Here is a 23,158-nt window from a genome sequence, read left to right as displayed (position 1 = left end):
TGAAGGGGGAAAAAGTGCTCCTCTTCAGTCCTCTTGCGGGGTGCGTTGGCACCTTTATTTGCCACAGACACCTAAGTGCCTGCCTTGCATGTGAAGCAGTCAGCTTCATAAGGATCACGACCCTGGCGAAAGCACGGGAATTCTTTTTATTCAACTCCTCGTAAACACTCGGTCAACCCACCCTGCTTAGTAGCAAAGTGACTCGATTTGAGGAGAAGGGCGTGACTTATTTGCGAACGATACAGAAAAACCTGAGTGAAAATTGAGTGAAATGGAACGGAGCGGCAGTTCTATTGACAGTGTACTGTACATGTATTATGTTTGAGGCAGTCCAACAAAATCCTGGACGATTTTGAAATTCCCCCCGGATATTTTTTAAGGGCTCAAAGGTAGGACATGTCCGGGAAAAAGAGTACGTTTGGTCACCCGACCTTAGCTGGAAGGAAGCCCTAGCCCGATATTTTGCTTTAAAATTCATTTTTAAAAAGTTTAAAAATCATTTTAAGCAGAAAAACTGCCAAGACAAACAAATTATGCCGCTTATTCGATGACGCACTGTCCACGTTCAGCATTTCCGCACCCTTGTAACCTGCACACTCGAACATAGGGCACACTTCTCTAAAGTGTGCGATTCACACCAGGAGGCGAGGGAAGAAGAGGAAGAAGCAGAAGAAGAAGCAGCGGCAAAAGAAGCAGCAGCGGAAGAAGCAGCAGCAGAAGAAGAAGCCGAAGAAGAAGCCATTAAGGAAAACTCGAGCTCAGGTCGCAAGGAAAATCTGAACAAAGATGAGTGTAACCAATCTACTCGCTCGATCTTATTTTGTCCACAGACGTGAGTAATATGGTTTTCAACATAACGTGGTATTCACTTTTATCGCTTTGGACTGTAAATCCGCGGAATTAGTGTTAATTTACAAAAGTGACCTTAGCTTAGCATTAATGAAGCTTAAACGCTCGTTTATTTTTTTTAGGGGGGGTGGGGGTGTCTAATGGTACCGCTACTGTAAAGCAACCGATAATGTTATTCGACTTTAATGACGCGAGCAAATATTCACACATCACGTCCATATTTTACATAAAAATGGCACAAGTTTATGTTTGCCATTTTGATGTAAAATATGGACGATTGATAGATAGAACAATGAAATTTACAAATACTCGTAGAGGATAAACTGTTGTAACTCAGTGTTGGGAAAGTTCATTTTCTACATCAGGTGTGTACAAATTTATTGCAAAGGGGCACAGATTTGGTTAGATGAAAATGTATAGGGGCCGACCATTCGCACCGACATTCCTCGAACCATTACCATTGTAAATGAACTTGTAAATATGTAACTATATCCTTTGCTGTCTGCAGATAGATTGATATTGCAAATGAGAATCTTGTCAATTCCACTATCAGAAAAGTTAAAGATTAAAATAATAATAAATTAAATACAAATAAACAATTTTATGAAAGTTGTAGGAATTTTTTTATTAGATCTATTAAATTTGTTTTATTATTGTTATTGTTGTATTAGTAATAAGAAGGGTTATATCGGTGTTTGTGACTGCAGTAAACAGGCCAGGTTGCATGTCAGATTTTTAATCCAAATTAAATCATTCTCCATTTTATCTTTTTAATTTCATACGCAATAAATTACCGTATTTGCCGGTGTACAGGTCGACTCGGTGTATAAGTCGACCCCCTAAAATTCGACGGAAATTTACGATTTTATGATATATCCTTTGTATAAGTCGAGCTCAATTGTTGCATTATATTAAACTTCAAAATTCAATATGCGAAATTTATTGACGAAATGTGTTCAAATTCCGGGAGGCCGTGCGCATGCGGCTGTTTATAAGCACCGCGGAGGAGATCGCGGCCGGCGAGCTCGCGCACGCCGTCCGGCACCAACGGGAGGCCGGAAATAGCTCCAAGCCGAGCGGATCGGCACTTTATAAGCACCGCGGAGGAGATCGCGGCGCCTCATTCGACTTCCAGCGGCCGGCGAGCTCGCGCACCCGCCTGGCACATCCGGGAGGCCGTGCGCACGCGCCAAGTGGCCGAAAATAGCCCCCGCCGAGCGGATCGGCTGTTTATAAGCACCGCGGAGGAGATCGCGGCGCCTCATTCGACTTCCAGCGGCCGGCGAGCTCGCGCACCCGCCCGGCACATCCGGGAGGCCGTGGGCACGCGCCAAGTGGCCGAAAATAGCCCCCGCCGAGCGGATCGGCTGTTTATAAGCACCGCGGAGGAGATCGCGGCGCCTCATTCGACTTCCAGCGGCCGGCGAGCTCGCGCACCCGCCCGGCACATCCGGGAGGCCGTGCGCACGCGCCGAGTGGGCGAAAATAGCCCCCGCCGAGCGGATCGGCTGTTTATAAGCACCGCGGAGGAGATCGCGGCGCCTCATTCGACTTCCAGCGGCCGGCGAGCTCGCGCACCCGCCCGGCACATCCGGGAGGCCGTGGGCACGCGCCAAGTGGCCGAAAATAGCCCCCGCCGAGCGGATCGGCTGTTTATAAGCACCGCGGAGGAGATCGCGGCGCCTCATTTGACTTCCAGCGGCCGGCGAGCTCGCGCACCCGCCCGGCACATCCGGGAGCCCGTGCGCACGCGCCGAGTGGCCGAAAATAGCCCCCGCCGAGCGGATCGGCTGTTTATAAGCACCGCGGAGGAGATCGCGGCGCCTCATTCGACTTCCAGCGGCCGGCGAGCTCGCGCACCCGCCCGGCACATCCGGGAGGCCGTGCGCACGCGCCAAGTGGCCGAAAATAGCCCCCGCCGAGCGGATCGGCTGTTTATAAGCACCGCGGAGGGGATCGCGGCGCCTCATTGGACTTCCAGCGGGCCGCGCACTCGCGCACGCCGCCCGGTTCAAATTTTCTGAGTGCAACGCACAATGAGATGCACGAGAAACGGCCTTGGTTACCATCACATTTGAAGCGATGAATACGAAGTTAGATTTTATGACTCGGTGTATAAGTCGAGGTCGATTTTTTTCGGTCGATTTTGGATCGAAAAAGGTCGACCAATACACCGGCAAATACGGTATATATATATATATATATATATATATATATATATATATATATATATGTATATATATGTATGTATGTGTGTATATATATATATAATATATACACGTAGGCTTGCATAAGGACCTTCAACTTGATTGTGGTAAAATAAGGTGATCTGTTTTTCCTCAATTGTCATGGTGACTTGTGGTATCAGGGCTTCATTGATAATTGCTTTTTATAGTAGTCGTGCAACTCCAGGTTAACATACTCGGAGTTGATTGAACTAACTCAGATCAGCTTTTCTGGAACCCAATACAGTCTCCCATCTCAGAGTAAGTCAACTGAGAGTTCAGGGATAGACTCAGAGTACCGTAATTGCCGGACTATAAGCCGCGACTTTTTTCCAAAATTTTGGACCCTGCGGCTTATAGTCAGGTGCGGCTTATATAAGATTTTTTTCGAGATTTTTGTGATGACTTGATCACTTTTACTCTTAACACTATTATATACAGTAAAAGCTACAAAACTGACAAATGACTCATTTTCAAATCAGACGAGTAAAAACTGGTCAAATATTTAAAAAAAAGCTATTATTAAAAGTGAAGACAATTTGCAATTCCAGTAATGACACACGCATTTGATGCACAATTTGTCTTCGCGGGCCACATAGAATGATGTGGCGGGCCGTATCTGGCCCCCGGGCCTTGAGTTTGACACCTGTGCTCTAAACCCTTTCTCTTACTCTGCCATGTTACTCAGAGATTACACAAAGCAGTGGCACTGTTTGGACAATCTGCATTGTAATTGTACTAAGTTCATCTTGTTTTTCCTTTTTTTAAATCACTTCACTGGTTTCTTTTAAATCAAACAAGTTAACAACTTGTTTGATATAAAAGAAACCAGTGAAGTAATCTGCATTGTATTAAAACCCAATCAATCAGCATTTAAATTCAATTCTTCTGACATTTTGCTCACCAAAAACAAGTTGTAATGAATGTGAACTTTTAATGCATTTTATTCAGAAGGTTACTTTGAACCTTAAACGGCGGCGTGGCGTACTTATGGATTTTTACGGCCTCCGGCCTCCAGGGGTCGCTCTAGCAGGAAGCAAGAGCGGGACAGGCGAAGAAGAGATAATGCGCCGAAGAAGACGCGCTAGTTTGTGTTTACATTTCGCACATCACGCGATCAAGACGGATATTACTGAAAGGAAGCCTTTATACACAAACCGTCATCATGGGGGACAAAAGAAATGCATATGATGCCGCTTTTAAGCCAAAGACAGTCGATGTTGATGACATTATCTTGTGTCTACTCTGGAGCGTACTTATGGATTTCTACGGCCTCCGGTCTCCAGGGGGCGCTCTAGCAGGAAGTAAGAGCGAGACAGACGAAGAAGAGATAATGCGCCGAAGAAGACGCGATCGTCTCGCGCATCACGCACAGACCCGCATTCACACAAAGACAGGAAGCTTTTATACACAAACCGTCATTATGGGGGATAAAAGAAATGCATATGATGCCGCTTTCAAGCAATACGTGTCGCTCGCTAGTTTAATATAATTTAGCGCTTCGTGCATGAATAAGATTACCATGAACAGTACCTCTTCACACTCGAAGAAATGCATAAAACCGACGACGAAAGAGAGACTGAGAAAGTGCAAGGCGAAGGATATCTAACGCTATTCCAATCGGACACTAAGGAGGAAGACTTCGATAGTTTCAGTGCGCAGGAGGAAGATGAAGACGGCTCTTTTTTTACTTTTACTGGTTTGTTTTTTTTAACCAGCCCTGTTCGTGCTGTGCTACCGTGTTGCTGCTGTGTTGGTGCTCTGTTACTTCCGTGTTGCTGTGGTATTACTGCCGCGTCACAGGCAGTGTTTGGAAAAATATGTTAAGGTATGTTATTAAAGCTTTAAAAAAACTTTCTGTGTCCAGTCTTTCTTCGCTAATAACTCGCGTGCACACTTCCGCGTTGCTGCGGTACTACTGCTGCATCACAGGCAATGTTAAGAAAGACATGTTCAAGTATGTTATTAAAACGTTAAAAAGGCTTTCTATGTACTGTCTTTCTTTGTAAAAAACTCGTGTGCATGTGCGGCTTATAGTCCGGTGCGGCTTATGTAAGAAAAAAAATTAAATATCCCTAAATTTTAGCTGGTGCGGTTTATAATCCGGTGCGGTTTATAGTCCGGCAGTTACGGTATGTTGAACTTGCTTTCTGGAATACCCCCCAGCTCACGTTCTTTTTAATTATGAACGAGTTCATGAATCTTTGTTCATTAAACATGTTCAGGTACAACATTGATAGTAAGAATATCTGAACAGCAATGTTAAATAAATAATCAAACAAAAGTGGATTTTAAAGAAAAAATAGTTAGCATTTCTATTCAAAATAAAGGAGTATAAACAAGAAATAAAAATCAAAACAATAATTGTTTAGCAATAACTGCACTTAATTTTCTAGCATAATTTCTTATTTTCATTCTCTTGAGACAAAGGTAAAACATTCTAAAATCACTCTGAAATACTGAGAACTTGTCAGTTCTCCATTTGGCACAACGTATATGGTATTTATCCAGCCATTTTCCATACCACTTGTCCCCACGGGGGTCGCGGGCGTGCTGGAGGCTATCCTAGCAGTCATCGCGCAGTAGGCGGCGGGCACCCTGAACCGGTTGGCAGCCGATCGCAGGGCACACAGAGACAATCAACCATCCGCACTCACACTCATACCTAGGGGCAATTTAGAGGGCTTAATTGGCCTTCCAAGCATGTTTTTGGGATGTGGGAGGAAACCGGAGTGCCCGAAGTAAACCCACGTGGGCACGGGGAGAACATGCAAACTCTACACAGGAAGGGTCGAAGGTGGAATCGAACTGGCACCCTCCTAACTGTGAGGTGGACGTGCTAACCAGTGCGCCCCCGCCTTTTGCCTTTTTGTGGGCATAGGTGTGGGAATTTCGGTGTTTTGCGCTGCACGGGTCTTGGTTGTTGGTGCAGTATGTTTACCGTAATTTCTGAACTATGAGCCGCACCTGATTATAAATCGCACCAGCTAAAATTAGGGGAAATTGTTGTTTTGTTCAAATATAAGCTGCATAAGAAGCAGGTGTTTTAATGTTTATCATTCGTAAGAGAATACACACAATGAGGATTGTCAGGAAAGAGATGGTTCTTTGGGGACGCATACCTTCTATTAACATAATGTTTATTGACAGAGACGAAGGAGTTCTGCAAACATACAAACATGCATAAATCTCTCAGCGACAGCCATAATAAAGATAATGTGCAGGGAACAGAAGATTGAAAGCTGTATTGTTATGATACAGTAGCCATTCATATGCATCTCTGGACGCCTTTTTTTTTTAGTCACTACAGCACAAAATTTGTGCACATATGCACCTAAATTAGGCGCACCAAAGAGAGATTTTGGAAACTAACCATGTATTAAAGTGTGGAAATGGGTCAAATGCATTAATGTTTACCACTGTATGTTTGCAGTTGGGTCCAGGCCTGTGTTTACAAGTTCCAAGCGTGACACTACATCTCCCAACTGGTTACGAGTTGGTCTTGCCTTTGGATCGTCTATTTTCCTGTGGACTCTGGTAAATCATGATTTGGCGAATGGTAAATGCAAATATTGTCCTCGTTTTTTAGTGGAGCAGCATTGTGCGCTGTCTGGCACAGTTTTGGAGGATGGCAACTGGAGGATAGCAACTGAAGCTTTCACATACACTGCAAATGCATGTACGGGTTTTCAGCGAAACAGACGCACATATGGGTCATGTGATTCTTTGAAATTTTTATACATTGTACTGTAGAACCTCCCACTAAAAATTGCCTCAAAGAGTGAGGAGCTTGACATGAGAGAAGAGGATTGTAGAAAGATTTGGGTGTAATTTTTGCTCCTCAATGTAGTGTTGCACGGGGCACAGGTACCATTATTGTACTGATATTTCGGCATAAAAAATGGCTCATTACCATTTAATTTTAGCACCGGTATTTATAAAACAAAAAAGGGGAGTTTGCCAACTCTGTCTTGAATGCAAGTATTCATCCATGCAAAGCCGCCTGTCTACCAGCATGTGGGAAACGTGCCTGGCATGCCTTCTGTATTTGTTTAAGACAGGGGTCGGCAACCTTTTTTACTCAGAGCCATTTGGGACCGTCCCCCAATGAAAAGAAAGCACCCGGAGCCACAACCCATTTTGACATCATTATATATGTTATGCATGTACATATTATGCTATGTACAAAAAACTATTGCATTTATGAAAATGAAATCAACGAACTGCTGCAGAGAACACAGAATTTTATTTCTGCATGTAACAAAAAGCATTTTACACTTGATTGACGCTTAATTTCAAATAAAATACCCGGTGTCTATTTGAGTCCTCGTATTTAAGAAATTAAAATCCAAACTTACCCAAATATTATCCACCAGCACTGAATGAACAATGCAAACCAAAAAAATGCGCAGTCTGCTTCTGTCCCATCGTGTGTACTGGAGTGTGCAGCCAGTTGTCCTCCTGAATTAACGTAGCATTAAACGTTCTGTTATCTTCAGAAATTTTCCTTTTCTTGGATTTATCCATCTTTTACTGTCAGGTTCAAAGTGCTAACTGAATATCTGTATAAAAGAAAATGATCAACAGACAAACACAAGTGAGGCAGAATATTGAGTTTTCTCGCGAGGAGTGAGATACAGATTGCTTTCTACAATCTGACTACATTAAAAATCTGTTTACACTCCTCGCTCTTTTTATTTGGAACGCCCTACCCACAGTGTGAGACGATAAGCCCCTGAGGGTGAGGGAAAAAAAAAGATTGTGGGCTTCGTCTCGTAAGGAAAAGAAACAAAAAGTAATGCACAAAGTGTTGCGTGCAGATATGGCTATATCAGCAAAACAGTTTAAGCAATATTCCGAGAGATAAAAAGAGAAAGTGATGTTCTTTAAGGAAGATCAGAAGGTTCATGACGCATCGTTTGATGTGATCTGTTCTGGTGGATGTCATTTTTTTGCTGAGATGTCAGCAGTATCTTGTTTGACACAACCGTCATCTCGCCCCTCACTCAGCCGTAATCCTTCTGTTCTGTTACACAAGATAAGAATAAGCAAGGCAAAGCAGCAAGCATACTGAGCAGTAACATTATGAATAAGTACTCATTAGAGAACGCATGATATATATATACAATTTTTCTAACATTTACCTTCCAGGCAGGGATCATAAAATCACGCTGGTAGTGTGCTTGAAAAACGCCGGCTGCCCGACGTGAGGGACGCCAGGAATTCGAATGTAGCACATCGGCGGATGTGACGCATATTTTGGGTGGTAAAAATATTTAAAATGTTTAATGTTACAAGTTTACCATAATCTTCAAATTCAGAATTATATTTTAAAATGAACAAACTAAAATAAAATTTTATTTTTATAAAATACTCATTATTTTCAAATGTTCATGAACTCGTTCATGTTTTGGAAAAATGTGAACTGAATGTAGCGTATTTTTGCTCCGTGGACGTTTTTGTAAACGCAATCATTTTGGGCCATTGAATGGTTTTAAAGTTAAAGTCTCAATGATCGTCACACACACATCTGGGTGTGGTGAAATTTTGATCCATCCCCTGGGGGAGAGGGGAGCAGTGAGCAGCAGCGGTGCCGCGCTCGGAAATCATTTGGTGATCTAACCCCCCAATTCCAACCCTTTATGCTGAGTGCCAAGCAGGGAGGAAATGGGTCCCATTTTTATAGTCTTTGGTATGACCCGGCCGGGGTTTGAACCCACAACCTTCCAGTCTCAGGGCGGGACACTCTACCACTAGGCCCACTGAGCTGGTTAGAACAGCAGTTTAGCTTTGTTCAAGAAAGTCAGGTTTTCTCTTCTTTAAATTCAAAACCTTGCTAAACACACTGTAAACAAGGCTTACCGTATTTTCCGCACTACAGGGCGCACTTAAAAGTTTATAATCACCTCAAAAAACGATAGTGCGCCTTATAATGCAGAGTGCCTTATAAATGGATCAAGTGATGAATTTGTTGATCCATACTGGTTGTACACAGCGCTCTGCCAAAATGTTTCAATATGTTTCAGTACGACTACTAAATTACAGGGTCGCATTGCTTTCAGCATTACGGCAACTGTGGTCAGGGGCGTCACCAAAGTAAGATAAACTATTACTTGTTAATCGCGTGACATTTAAAAAAAAATAAAAAATTTCCAGAGACCATCTGAACCAAAAGGCCCATTGCTTGATTGACATACAGGTAAGCCTGGCCTGTTGCAATCACAATGAACCGCACATGCGCAACAGACAGTGATCTCCCCCCCCCCCGCAGCAAGTTTGGCTGCGCATACACAAACCCGCCGCCAAAGCTAACAAGCTAATCAACGCATTACGCATAAACGCACGCACTCACTTTTTTCTTTTAAACTTAAGAAAGAATATGAACATCAAAAATGAGTAGGGTTGCTGGACCAAGAAACCAAACCGTATCACTTTCATATGGATTGGGAGTTGGACTTTTTTTTTTTTTTACCTCATTGACTGTATTGACATTCCCTTTAGCAAAGCTCCATCTAGTGGATGCATAATGCAACCCTAGTCAACCACAGTTTGATGCAGTAGCTTCTATTCTATGCGCCTGTTAATCCGGTGCGCCCTATATATGAAAAAATTATAAAGTAAAAAATTCAATGAAAGTGCGGTCTTATAATCCAGTGCACCTTATAGTGCAGAAAATACTGTAAATAAGTGGGGTAAAAGGGTTTGGAAACCCAGGTCACAAACAGTCCCATGGCGCCATGACAGACCCGCCATTTGATTAATACTCATGTCGCACGATGAAAAGCTTGCCCCCCACTCACCCTTTCTTTATTGATTGAGGGAAGAAAAGATCTATGAACATTTAATTTTTGGAACCATAAACTTGGTTCTTAAAATTTCAATTCTGAACTATGAACCAAGCAAGCTCATTTTAAAATTTGTGAACTGAACAAAAACTTTCTCAACACTGTTAACAGATTTTTTTTTAAACATGTTCGATAAATGCTTTTCGAATTTCTAAAACATAATCGTGTAAATGATAGTGGATATTGAACAGAAAAATCGTAATTATGATTTTTACCCATAATCAAACGACCCTAGATTAACCTCTCCATGGCTGATCTAAGAACACGAAATGAGCAGCCTCTGCAGCACAAGTGCCCCGTCACATCTATTTCCTTTCACCAGTCACCAGCATGTGCAAACACGACACGTTCTGGGAGGCTTTATGTAAGCTGAAATGTTCATATGTCATTATATATTCAATTGAAATTGGTAAGGGTTCATTTGACTGACATCATTTGATTATTAATATGCCATTGCCAATCAAACGAGTAAGCAAAATACAACTCATTCGTGCACAGAACGTACGATACGCATCCATCCATTTTCTGTACCGCTTGTCCCCACGCGGGTTGCGGGCAGTAGGCCAGGGACACCCTGACCCGGTTGCCAGCCAATCGCAGGGCACACGTATGGGCAATTCGGAGTGCTCAATCAGCCTACCATGCATGTTTTTGGGATGTGGGAGGAAATCAGAGTGCCCGGAGAAAACCCACGCAGACACAGGGAGAACATGCAAACTTCACACAGGGAGCGCCAGAGGTGGAATCAAACCCGCACCCTCCGAACTGTGAGGCGAATGTGCTAACCAGTGTGCCACCGAACAGCATCCCAAATTTTGCATTTACCACCAGTTTGAAATCACTTTTCTAACTCATAAATTGTCTCTCCATCTCCAGATCTTTAAGCAGCACAGCACAGATGTACTTGAGTACAACCTGAGGAACAACTTGCATTGACCCATCTCTGGTAAGTAATTTTCTTATTTTTTTGTTGTTATCTTGTTTTGTTATGATGATACTGACATTGATTGTGGTTATACAGTACAGTATCTCACAAAAGGGAGTACACCCCTCTCATTCCTGCAATGTTTTAATTATATCTTGTCATGGGACAACACTGAAGAAATGACACTTTGAGACAATGTTAAGTAGTCACTGTAAAGCAGGGGTGTCAAACTCGTTTTTTTCACGGGCCGCATTGTAGTCATAGCTTCTTTCGGAGGGCCATTATGACTGTCAACCCAAATAAATGTATGAGCACCTCATATATACAGTATAATACATATATATACAGTTGCCGCCACACGCTGGACACCATCTGAACCAAATATGTTTATCTTGGTCTCATCAGACCACAGGACATGGTTCCAGTAACCCATATCCTTAGCCTACTTGTCTTCAGGATATAGATATGGGTTCAGATGGTGTCCAGCGTGTGTGGCAGCAACCAGGTGAAGAGTACAAAGACAAGTGTGTCTTGCCTACAGTCAAGCATGGTGGTGGGAGCGTCATGGTCTGGGGCTGTATGAGTGCTGCTGGCACTGGGGAGCTACAGTTCATTGAGGGAACAATGAATGCCAACATGTACTGTGGAATACTGAAGCAGAGCATGATCCCTTCCCTCCATAAACTGGGCCGCAGAGCAGTATTCCAACACGATAACAACCCCAAACACAACTCCAAGATAACCACTGCCTTCCACGGGTTAAGAAACTGAGGGTGAAGGTGATGGACTGGCCAAGCATGTCCCCAGACCTAAACCCTATTGTACATCTGTGGGGCATCCTCAAATGGAAGGTGGAGGAGCGCAAGGTCTCCAACATCCGCCAGCTCCGTAATGTCATCATGGAATAGTGGAAGAGGATTCCAGCGGTGACCTGTGAAGCTCTGGTGAACTTCATGCCTAAAAGGGTTACGGCGGTGCTAGAAAATAATAGTGGCCACACAAAATATTGACATTTGGGTCCGATTTTGACATTTTCAGTTGGGTTGTACTCACTTTTGTTGCCAGCATTTTACATTCATTGTTGTATTTTGAGTTACTTTGAAGTAACAATGCATTTGCTTTGCTATCCAAGCTCTATAGCACCGCTATCAAACTCAAGGCCCGGGGGCCAGATACGGCCCGGGGGCCAGATACGGCCCGCCACATCATTTTATGTGGCCCGCGATGACAAATTGTGCATCAAATTTGTGTGTCATTACTAGAATTGCAAATTGTCTTCACTTTTGATATCTTTTATTTTTTAATATTTGACCAGGTTTTACTCGTCTGATTTGAAAACTAGTTATTTGTCAGTTTGTTTTGTCATAATGGCCCTCCGAAAGAAGCTATGACTACAATGCGGCCCGCGAAAAAAATGAGTTTGACACCCCTGCTTTACAGTGACTACTTAACATTGTCTCAAAGTGTCATTTTTTTCAGTGTTGTCCCATGACAAGATATAATTAAAACATTGCAGAAATGAGAGGGGTGTACTCACTTTTGTGAGATACTGTATATGCGTGGACAAAATTTTTGATGCACCTCTGTTCATGAAGGTAAAACCTCTCCATTTCGGCCATTCAGAACTTCAATGCATTGCTCAAATTTGCCGTTTGTTTATGTAAAGTAACCCCATAACAGAGTGTCCGTGTCCGCATTAGGCACTCAGATTAGCGTGGAGACCCTTAGCCACAATTGGACAAGTAAAATGTTAATCAAAATAGTCTAATGTGGTTTCCTGGTAATGCCTGCACTGTAAAAGAGTATCAATTCACGACACATTAAATGAACATCAAATTAACATTCAACATCTGTGTATAATTAATGGGCTGAGCAAATAAAACGTAATTTGTTTTTCCAGTGCAGGGGGCCTCCGTGGACTTCAGTACCTGTTTTGTCTTTGTGATTTGTCACACTGATTCCTGTAACAAATAAATATTTATCATGAGAGATAAAGATGAATTGTCTTTTTCTTCTATCTCGTACTGAACTCGCTCAAAAAACTATCATACAGCTGCAGCTCATTCAGAACCGGGGCGTTCTCAGTTTCTGACCAAAACCAATTTCAGAATATTATTCCAGTTCTAAAGTTCTTATACTGGCTCTCAGTCAGAAATACGCTAGAACGTTGTTGTTGTTGTTTTTTTTTACCCCTCCTATACAGTAGAGCTCCGGACATTGATGTCACGCATCCCACGGTGTGTGCAGTGTGCTGTGGCAACTGTAAACAAAGCTGCTTTAGCAGTATTGAAAACATGTCACTACTTTGCATAAACGCAAAAGCCACATTTTGAGAATAGTGGACAACCGGGGTGTGACAAGTGGGACAAACAAAGTGGCAAGAATTTTACAGACTTATCAGAAGAAGAAGCAATGCATTGCAAATGGATAGCAGCCAAAAATAAAAAGGACCAAGAACATGTCGAAGTGGGATTCTTCTCATAATGGCATATACCGCTTGTGAGGTGATCATTTCGTCATATTAGGTGAGTCAATAACTGAGTCAGTTGGATCATGTACAAACCGGATTCGGTCAAAGTTGGGAAATTGTGTAAAATGTACATAAAAACAAAATACAACGATTTGAAAATCCTTCTCAACCCATATTCAATTTAATACACTTCAAAGACAACATATTTAATATTCAAACTGATAAACCTAATTGTTTTTTGCCAAATAATTAACTTGGAATTTTATGGCTGCAACACATCCAATAGAAGTTGGGAAAAGTGGCTAAAACTACTGAGAAAGGTGAGAAAAGCTCATCAAACACCTATTAGGAACATCCTACATGTGATCAGGTTAATTGGGAACAGGTAGGTACCATGATTGGGTATAAAAGGAGCCTCCCCAAACATGCTAAGTCATTCACAAGCAAGGATGAGGTGAGGTTCACCACTTTGTCCACAACTGCGTGAGAAAATAGTTGAACAGTTTGAGAACATTTCTCAAAGCAAAATTGCAAGGAATTTAGGGATTTCAACATCTACGGTCCATAATATCATCAAAAGGTTTAGAGAGTCTGGTGAAATCACTGCACGTAAGCGCCACGGCCGAAAACAAAGACTGAATGACCGTGACCTTCGATCCCTCAGACGGCACTGCCTTAAAAACCGACTTGAGTGTGTAATGGATATCACCAAATGGGCTCAGGAAAACTTCAGAAAACCACTGCCAGTAAATACAGTTCGTCACTACATCAGTAAGTGCGCGTTAAAACTCTACCATGCAAAGCAAAAGCCGTTCATGAACAACATCCAGAAACGCCGCCGGGTTCTCTGGGCCCAAGCTCCTGTAAAATGGACTGATGCACAATGGAAAAGTGTTTTGTGGTCTGATGAGTCCACTTTTCAAATTGATTTTGGTAACACTGGATGTCGTGTCCTCCGGCCCAAAGAGGAAGCGGACCATCTGGACTGTTATCAACGCAAAGTTCAAATGCCAGCATCTGTGATGGTATGGGGGTGCATTAGTTCCCATGGCATGGGTGACTTACATTTCTGTGAAGGCAACATAAATGCTGAAAAGTACATACAGATTTTGGAGCAACATATGCTGCCATCCAAGCGACGTCTTTTTCATGGACGCCGCTGCTTATTTCAGCAAGATAATGCCAAGCCACATTCTGCACGTGTTACAACAGCGTGTCTTCAAAGTAAAAGAGTCCAGGTTCTCCCCTGGCCCGCTTGCAGTCCAGACCTGTCTCCCATTGAAAATGTGCGGCGCATTATGAAGCGTAAATTACGACAGGGAAGACCCCGGACTGTTGAACAACTGAAGCGGTTCATCACGCAAGAATGGGAAAGAATTCCACATGAGAACCTAAGAGAATTACCGTAATTTCCGGACCATAAGCCGCGACTTTTTTCCATAATTTTGGACCCTGCGGCTTATAGTCAGGTGTGGCTTATACAAGATTTTCTTTCGTGATTTTTGTGATGACTTGATCACTTTTACTCTTAACACTATTATATACAGTAAAAGCTACAAAACAAACTGACAAATAACTCGTTTTCAAATCAGACGAGTAAAAACTGGTCAAATATCATTTAAAAAAGATATTATTAAAAGTGAAGACAATGTGCAATTCTAGTAATGACACGAATTTGATGCACAATTTGTCTTCGCGGGCCACATAGAATGATGTGGCGGGCCGTATCTGGCCCCCGGGCCTTGAGTTTGACACCTGTGCTCTAAACCCTTTCTCTTACTCTGCCATATCACTCAGAGATTACACAAAGCAGTGGTGCTGTTTGGACCATCTGCATTGTATTAAAACCCAATCAATCAGCATTTAAATTCAATTCTTCTGACATTTTGCTCACCAAAAACAAGTTGTAATCAATGTGAACTTTTAATGCATTTTATTCAGAAGGTTACTTTGAACCTTAAACGGCGGCGCGGCGTACTTATGGATTTTTAGGGCCTCCAGGGGGCGCTCTAGCAGGAAGCAAGAGCGAGACAGGTGAAGAAGAGATAATGCGCCGAAGAAGATGCGCTAGTTTGTGTTTACATTTCGCGCATCACGCAGAACGCGATCAAGTCGGACATTACTGAAAGGAAGCCTTTATACACGCGTCACAGGCAGTGTTTGGAAAGAAATGTTAAGGTATGTTATTAAAGCTTTAAAAAAACTTTCTGTGTCCAGTCTTTCTTTGCTAATAACTCGCGTGCACACTTCCGCGTTGCTGCTGTACTACTGCTGCGTCACAGGCAATGTTTAGAAACACATGTTCAAGTATGTTATTAAAAAGGCTTTCTGTCTTTCTTTGTAAAAAACTCGTGTGCATGTGCGGCTTATAGTCCGGTGCGGCTTATGTAAGAAAAAAACTGAAATGTGCCTGAATTTCAGCTGGTGCGGTTTATAGTCCGGCAATTAGGGTAGTCTCCTCTCTTCTAAAATGCTTATTGAGTGTTATTAAAAGGAAAGGTGATGTAAGTGGTAAACATGCCCTTTCCCTACTGCACGTGTTGCAGCCATGAAATTCTAAGTTAATTATTTGAAAAATAAAATAGAGTTTGAGCATTTAATATGTTGTCTTTGTAGTGTATTCAATTGAATGTAGGTTGTAAAGGATTTTCAAATCATTGTATTTTGTTTTTATTTACATTTTACACAATTTAATATTGTTACTAAATGATAATGAAAGATGTGTCTCCAGCACCAGGAAGGCTGGGTGGGAGTGCACCATCGCGCTCATGTACGTTCAAAGAAAGGGCGTCATAAGTAGATCTTGAAATTCCTTCTGCTTTAGTTTTCAGAATTTTACCTTTTAAAGACAGACCTCTAAGAAGCCATACATTTTACTAGCTATTTTTTAATAAAAGGAGCATAATTCAGTGGACTTCTGTTTTTTTCCCTTTTTTAATCCTTAACGATATTCCCAAATATACAGTAGAGCAGAACCCCGGATCTCAACGCTAATTTGTTCCGGAAGGGGCGTCGATAAGCGAAGCAACCACGAAAAACAACTTAAATACAGTACAGCGAAAGCTGGAGCACAGCCTTATGCAGTCTGTATTTAGCGCTTGACGCGTACATTTTGCATCGAAAACCGAATATTCGAGTACTGAAGCGGTTTACTCCTGGGATTCCATTGTATTTTGGGCAGAAATATTTGATATCGAGCTGTCACGGGTCATGGCCAGCGCCTGTCTACTACGCACATTGTTCACAGCCACGCCCCAATGACGCACTTCGCTCACAGCTACGCCCCACAGCAATAAAACTCATCAACATAATCTCAACTCTCGAGCCACACCTTTGTCAGTTCGTATGTGATGCTACCCATAGCTCACTGACCATTCTCCGACTGACTTGCTTGCCTCCGACCACTCATGAATCCTGCCTGGATTCCTGAATTCCTGACCACGTCTCAGCTTCTGGTCCTGTCTGCCTGTTTGCCCAATCAGATCCAAACTCTGCCAGACACATACCGTAGTTTCTGGACTATAAGCCACACCTGATTATGAACTGCACGAACAAAAATTAGGGGGAATTTTTTTTTTTTTCATCAATAAGCCGCACAATACTAAAAGCCGCATGTGCACACGAGTTATTTACGAAGAAAGACGGTACACAGAAAGCCTTTTTAAAGTTTTAATAACATACGTATGTACCTTAACATTTCTTTCCAAACACTGCCTGTGACGCGGCAGTAATACCGCAGCAACATGGAAGAAACACAGCACTAACAAAGCTGGTTAAAAAAAAATACCAGTAAAAGTCACTGAGAGCAGTCTTCATCTTCCTCCTGTGCACTAAAACCATCAAAGTCTTCCTCCTCAGTGTCAGATTGGAATAGCGTCGGATATACTTCGCCACACACTTTCTCAGTCGCTCTTTCGTTGTCGCTTTTGTGCATTTCTTCTAGCATTTTTCATGATGAGGGTTGTTAGGGTTGACAAATTATCTTGATTGTAAGATTATGTTGGAACGTAGACTACAGTGGAGCCTTGGTTTTCGAACGTCCCGGTTCTCGAACAAATCGGTATTCAAACAAAAAAATTCGAGATTTTTTGCTTTGGATGTCGGACAGAATTTCGGTTGTCGAACGTCGCGAGACGATCCGAGAGGACCCGCATGCCAACTGACCCCGTTCGGTATTACATTCTCGTTACTCTGAGGATTGCATCTAATCATGCCTCCAAGTGGGAGCAGTAAAGCCATCCTAAAACACAAAGACGCTCTTAAAGCTATGTGACAGTGAGCGCCCGGCGCGCTGCGGCTGCGCGATCGAACAAAATTAAGCTCCCTGCGCACTGATGTCCACTTAAATTTTGGAAAGTACATCAGGACAATAAAAATATTTTCTAAATTTCAGCGACGGCTCTGTCACAATAATGCGACCAGCGTGGCGTCGCTGCGCGGTCGGCGACACGCTACGGTTGCGCGTTTTCCCGTATCGGGTTCGATTCTCACGTGTCTTGTCATTACCCAAATTCACGCGACACTTGCTACCATTTTTTTTTTCGTTCTAAACATTTACCGTTTTTGCATAATTAGTACATTTGTGGTATAGAATTGCGCATTCATTCTTACTGGCACATTCAACATGAACATTCATCACATTGAGCAATTTCCTCCATTTCAACAGAAGGAGCCTGATTAGCTCAGTTGGTAGAGCATCAGACTCTCAACACGAGCCGTTTTCCCGTATTGAGGTCAATTTTCACATTGGGAGACTAGTTATTACACAAATTCACGCGACACCTGCTACATTTTTTGTTCTAACCATTTACCGTTTTTTCATAATTAGTAAATTTGTGGCATAAAATTCCGCATTCGTTCTTAATGGCACTTCAACATGAGCCCCACATTAAGCGAATTCCAACAATTCAGCAGAAGGACCCTGGTTAGCCCAGTTGGTAACAGACCCTTAACCTGAGTGTTACGGATTCGATCCCCGCATTGGGCAACCGCATCATTTATTTCCCTTTTTATTTTTCCCGCTTATCATTTTATCTTTCGTTTTTCTCTTCTAATTTCTACATTTTTCAACCGATTCAACCCATTCCAACTTTATTCACTTTGTTCACCTTATAATTACCATATTCACCCTTCACCCCCACTTACACAATTCAACCCTTGACCCCCACTTCCAGTGTGGCGGCCATCTTGGATTGACCCTGAAGTGCCCCTAATGAACCCAGAATGAACCAGAAGTGATCCCATATAAACCGGAAGTGACCTTACCTAAACCAGAAGTGACCTTACCTAAACCGGAAGTGACCGAAATAAACCGGAAGTGACCTAATGCAAACCAAGTGCCGCAAATCAAACTGGAAGTGACCCAAATGAACCGGAAGTAACCCAAAATAAACCGGAAGTTCCCTAAATTAAACCGGATGTGCCCCAAATAAACTGGAAGTGACCTTATTTCAACAAGTGCCCTAAATAGCTAAATTTGCTCTAACTTTTACAATTTTTATCAGATTCAACTGTTTTTTTTAACATTTCAACCCCAAAAGTGAACCTCCTGAACACGTATATTTCGTCTGAACTCGTTTTGTTCCAAATTTCAAAATTTTTTGCCACAGTTTTTGTTGTTAAATTATCATTCATTCTCTATGGGTATTGAACATTTACTCTAACTTCTACATTTTTCAACCGATTCAAACCGTTACAACTTTCAACTGTTCATCTTTTGCCTACGTATTCCACAACTTTCAACTCACTAAAAATTCCAAAATTTCAATTTTGAAGTTCACTCCAAATTCTCCAAAATTGTGTTTTCCCTTATAATTTCTACATTTTTCAACCGATTCAACCCGTTCCAACTTTTAACTGTTCATCTTTTGCCTACCTATTCAAATAATTCACACTTATCGAAAATTCCACATTTTCAAATTTGAAATTCACACCAAATTTTGCAAGATTTGGTTTTTCCCTTCTAATTTCTACATTTTTCAACCAATTCAACCCGTTCCAACTTTAAACATCATTCTGCAGCATTCCCCAAGTATTTATTCAACTTCTTCACCTTCACATGTAATTTCTTTAGGAATTGCATTTTCTACTTAGTGTACTATTGTTATTCCTGTCCTTTATTATTCTACATATTATGCCCACTTATTTGGCACTTAACTACTTCCACATACTTCAACCGATTCACTCCGTTCCACTTTTCACGTATTCCGAATATTCACAAGATGGGTGCCTACATTTTTCTTGTTCCAAACATTTTCCATTTTCGCATAATTCGCAAATTTACAACAAGTTTTTCCCCATTCATTTTAATGGCAGATTCAACATTTCACATTTACGTTGTTCCACATTGAAATTCACATCATTCAACACATTCAAATCACATTGCGGACATTCCCAAACTTCCATCCATCCATTTTCTGAACCGCTTAGTCCGCACGGGGGTCGCGGGCGTGCTGGAGCCTATCCCAGCCGTCACCGGGCAGTAGGCGGGGGACACCCTGAACTGGTTGCCAGCCAATCGCAGGGCACACAGAGACAGACAACCAATCGCACTCACACTCACACCTAGGGACAATTTGGAGTGATCAATCGGCCTACCAAGCATGTTTTTGGAATGTGGGAGGAAACCGGAGTGCCCGGAGAAAACCCACGCGGGCCCGGGGAGAACATGCAAACTCCACACAGGGAGGGCCGGAGGTGGAATCGAACCCGCACCCTCCTAACTGTGAGGCGGACGTGCTACCCAGTGCGCCACCGAGCCGCCCGTCATTCCCAAACTTGCCAAATTCAAAAATCTCACGTTTTTCACGTTTAAAATTTTCACAAAATTTTGCAAAATTTCACAAAATTTCATTTTTCACTTCTAATTTCTACATACTTAAACCGAACTTTCAACTGTTCTATTCCACACCTTCCCATTTACCAAAAATTCCACTTTTTCAAATTTGAAATTCAACCAAATTCTCCAAAATTTCATTTTTCTACTCTAATTTCTACAGTTTTTAACCGATTCAACCCATTCCAACTTTCAATTGTTCATCTCTTGCCTACCCATTCCACAACTTCCCACTTACCGAAAATTTCAAATTTGAAGTTCAACCAAATTCTCCAAAATTTTGTTTTTCTACTCTAACGTCTCTGTTTTTCAACCGATTCAACCCATTCCAACTTTAAACTGTAATTCCACATTTTCAAATTTGAAATTCGACCAAATTCTCCAAAATTTCGTTTTTCTACTTTAATTTCTACATTTTTCAACCGATTCAACCCGTTTCAACTTTAAACATCATTCTGTAGCATTCCCCAAGTATTCATTCAACTTCTTCACCTTCACACACAATTTCTCCAGGAATTGCATTTTCTAGTTAGTGTGAAGGTGTGAAGACCTTCACACTTGTCATGCGGTCGCGTTTATTTTTCCGGTTTTCTGTCTCGTCGGTGTCGTAACTTTACTTCCTGTTTTATTTTGTCAGCCCTTCCGTTTCAGTTCGTGTTTCCTTCCTCGGTGTTTGGTTGTCTTGTCTTCCCCGATCCCGATTGTGGCACCGGCGCGATTGGCGCTAATTGTCAGCACCTGCCTCCCAGCCCTTTTGTGTGTATTTAGTCCGCGTCTTCCCCTTGTCTTGTGCCAGTGTGTCTTGCCTCGTCCCGACCACCAGCGATTCTTTGACGTCCGAGCTCTCAGTAAGATTCCTCCTTTTTGTCTCGCCACAGAGCGACGCTTTTTGTTAGTGCCTTGATCCCCATAGCCTTTTTGTCTCGCCACAGAGCGACGCTTTTTGTTAGTGCCTTGATCCCCATAGCCTTTTTGTCTCGCCCCAGTGCGACGCTTTTGTTTGAACTTTTTGCCACGTGTTTCCCTCGCAAGAGGCGTTTTGAGTTGTACTTTTGATCAGTGTGTGTGCTGGAATAAATCAGAGAAAGAAACGACTCTGCATCCGAGTCCTCCGCCTTGTTCCCTGCCTGACAGTACACACTGGCCAGACATGGACTCGGCAGAGTCGGAGCACCTGTGCGCCGCAGTGCGCTCCCACGCCTCACAGCTCGCCCAGCACCAGAGGGAAGTGGGCAATTTGGGCGAGGAAATCCGAGGGCTCGCTAAGAGTCAAGAAGATTTCAGAGGGGCGGTCGCCACCCAAGTAGCAAAGCTGGGTCAACAAATGCAGGACGTGCTCTCGCTCTTAAACACGGGACCAGCAGCGACCTCCAGTACACCCGCTGCTTCCCCAGTGACTCCCCTTGCCGTAGCTCCCATGACCGGCGGTGCCAGACTGGCTCCTCCAGAACGCTACTCCGGCGAACCCGGCCTTAGCCGGGCCTTTATTACTGAGTGCGAGATGCATTTTGAGAGGTCCCCAGCGGATTTCCCCACCGAGCGCTCCAAGGTGGCCTACATGGTATCGTACCTGACGGGAAGGGCCGGCACGTGGGCCACCGCGGAATGGGCCAGGGATTCCATCTCCTGTCGCTCTCTCCCCGCTTTTATCGGGGCTCTGCGAACGGTGTTCGACCCAATCTCCGCTGACCGAGAAAAGGCTCGCCAACTCTGTCAGATAGCCCAGGGACAAGAGACCGTCGGAGATTACGCCATCCGTTTCCGCACGCTGGCCGCGGAGTGCGGCTGGAACGCGACGGCGCTGTATGACATCTTCCTCCGAGGCCTTTCTGGATCCAAACAGGATCAGCTAATCCCCCTAGATCTTCCCACCGATCTTGACGCCCTCATCGCTCTGGCTATCCGCACCGACAACCGGCTGCAAGAGTGGAGGAAGCACCGAAGCAGGAACGCCCCCGCCTTCGTGCCAGTAGCCGTTCCTTCCGTCCTAGACGCGAACCACCCCAGGCCGGACGGGGATCGGCAGCACCAGGAGCCAGAACCGATGCAGTTGGGCAGAGCAAAGTTGACAGAGGAGGAGAAGTTACGACGACGCCGGGAAGGAAGATGCTACTACTGCGGTGAGCTCGGACACCTCCTCCTCTCTTGCCCGGTGAGGAGGACCCTGAAGGTAAGCGCCTTCTCTGCGGCTCTGTCCCCGGGGCGAGTGCTCCCCAAGGGCAGGATTACACAGCTGGGAAAAGAAATAGAACTTGAAGTGCTAATAGACTCAGGAGCGGATGAAAGCTTGATAGACTGGGCATTTGCTCGCCGATGGGGGGTAAAGACTGACCTGCTGAACACTCCCGTGAACGCCAAGGCACTCAATGGACAGGCACTTTTTGAGGTAACCCACATAACAGAACCTGTCTCGCTGTCTATTGGGCCCCACCATGAGAATATACGACTACATGTCGTGACCTCCCCAATGAACCCCCTCATTCTCGGGTATCCATGGCTTCAACGCCACAACCCCGCTATAGACTGGGGATCAGGGGAAATAACGGGATGGGGGCCCAACTGTCATGATTCCTGTATCAAGTCTAACCCGCGCGCTGTGCCTCCTGCTCTAGACGCGCAAACTCCAGACTTAACCGGGGTTCCTGCGTGTTACCACCAATGGGCCGAGGTATTCAGCAAGGCCAAGGCTACCTCCCTACCCCCCCACCGTCCGTATGATTGCGCCATTGAACTCCTGCCGGGTTCAACCATACCCAAGGGGAGGCTTTATTCTCTTTCGGGACCTGAAAAGCAGGCCTTGAACGATTATATAGACTCCTCCCTGCAAGCAGGATTGATTCGACCATCATCGTCGCCTGCGGGTGCGGGGTTCTTTTTCGTGGGCAAAAAGGACGGCACCCTACGTCCCTGTATTGACTATAGCCCCCTCAATCAGATCACAATCAAAAACCGGTATCCGCTCCCACTGATGTCGACCGTGTTCGACCAATTACAGCAAGCCCGGGTGTT

General features: G+C 43.7%; 1 protein-coding gene across 2 annotated transcripts; it reads left to right on the top strand.

The window, feature by feature from the left end:
• Positions 1-639: 639 nt before the first annotated feature.
• ndufc1 (NADH:ubiquinone oxidoreductase subunit C1) lies at positions 640-12,839 on the top strand. Of its 2 annotated transcripts, none has more exons than XM_049741200.2 (4): positions 640-832; positions 6,508-6,611; positions 10,796-10,865; positions 12,750-12,839. In XM_049741200.2, exons 1-3 carry the CDS (start codon positions 787-789, stop codon positions 10,853-10,855), a joined length of 210 nt encoding a protein of 69 aa, XP_049597157.1. In that variant the 5' UTR covers positions 640-786; the 3' UTR covers positions 10,856-10,865; positions 12,750-12,839. The 2 variants fall into 2 exon arrangements, with proteins under 2 accessions (XP_049597157.1, XP_049597149.1); XM_049741192.2 differs by having other exon boundaries at positions 643-832; positions 12,745-12,839.
• Positions 12,840-23,158: the final 10,319 nt, after the last annotated feature.

Source organism: Syngnathus scovelli, chromosome 1 (assembly GCF_024217435.2).
Source record: "Syngnathus scovelli strain Florida chromosome 1, RoL_Ssco_1.2, whole genome shotgun sequence".
Lineage (NCBI taxonomy): Eukaryota > Metazoa > Chordata > Actinopteri > Syngnathiformes > Syngnathidae > Syngnathus > Syngnathus scovelli.
This window is presented reverse-complemented; position numbering and strand designations above follow the sequence as displayed.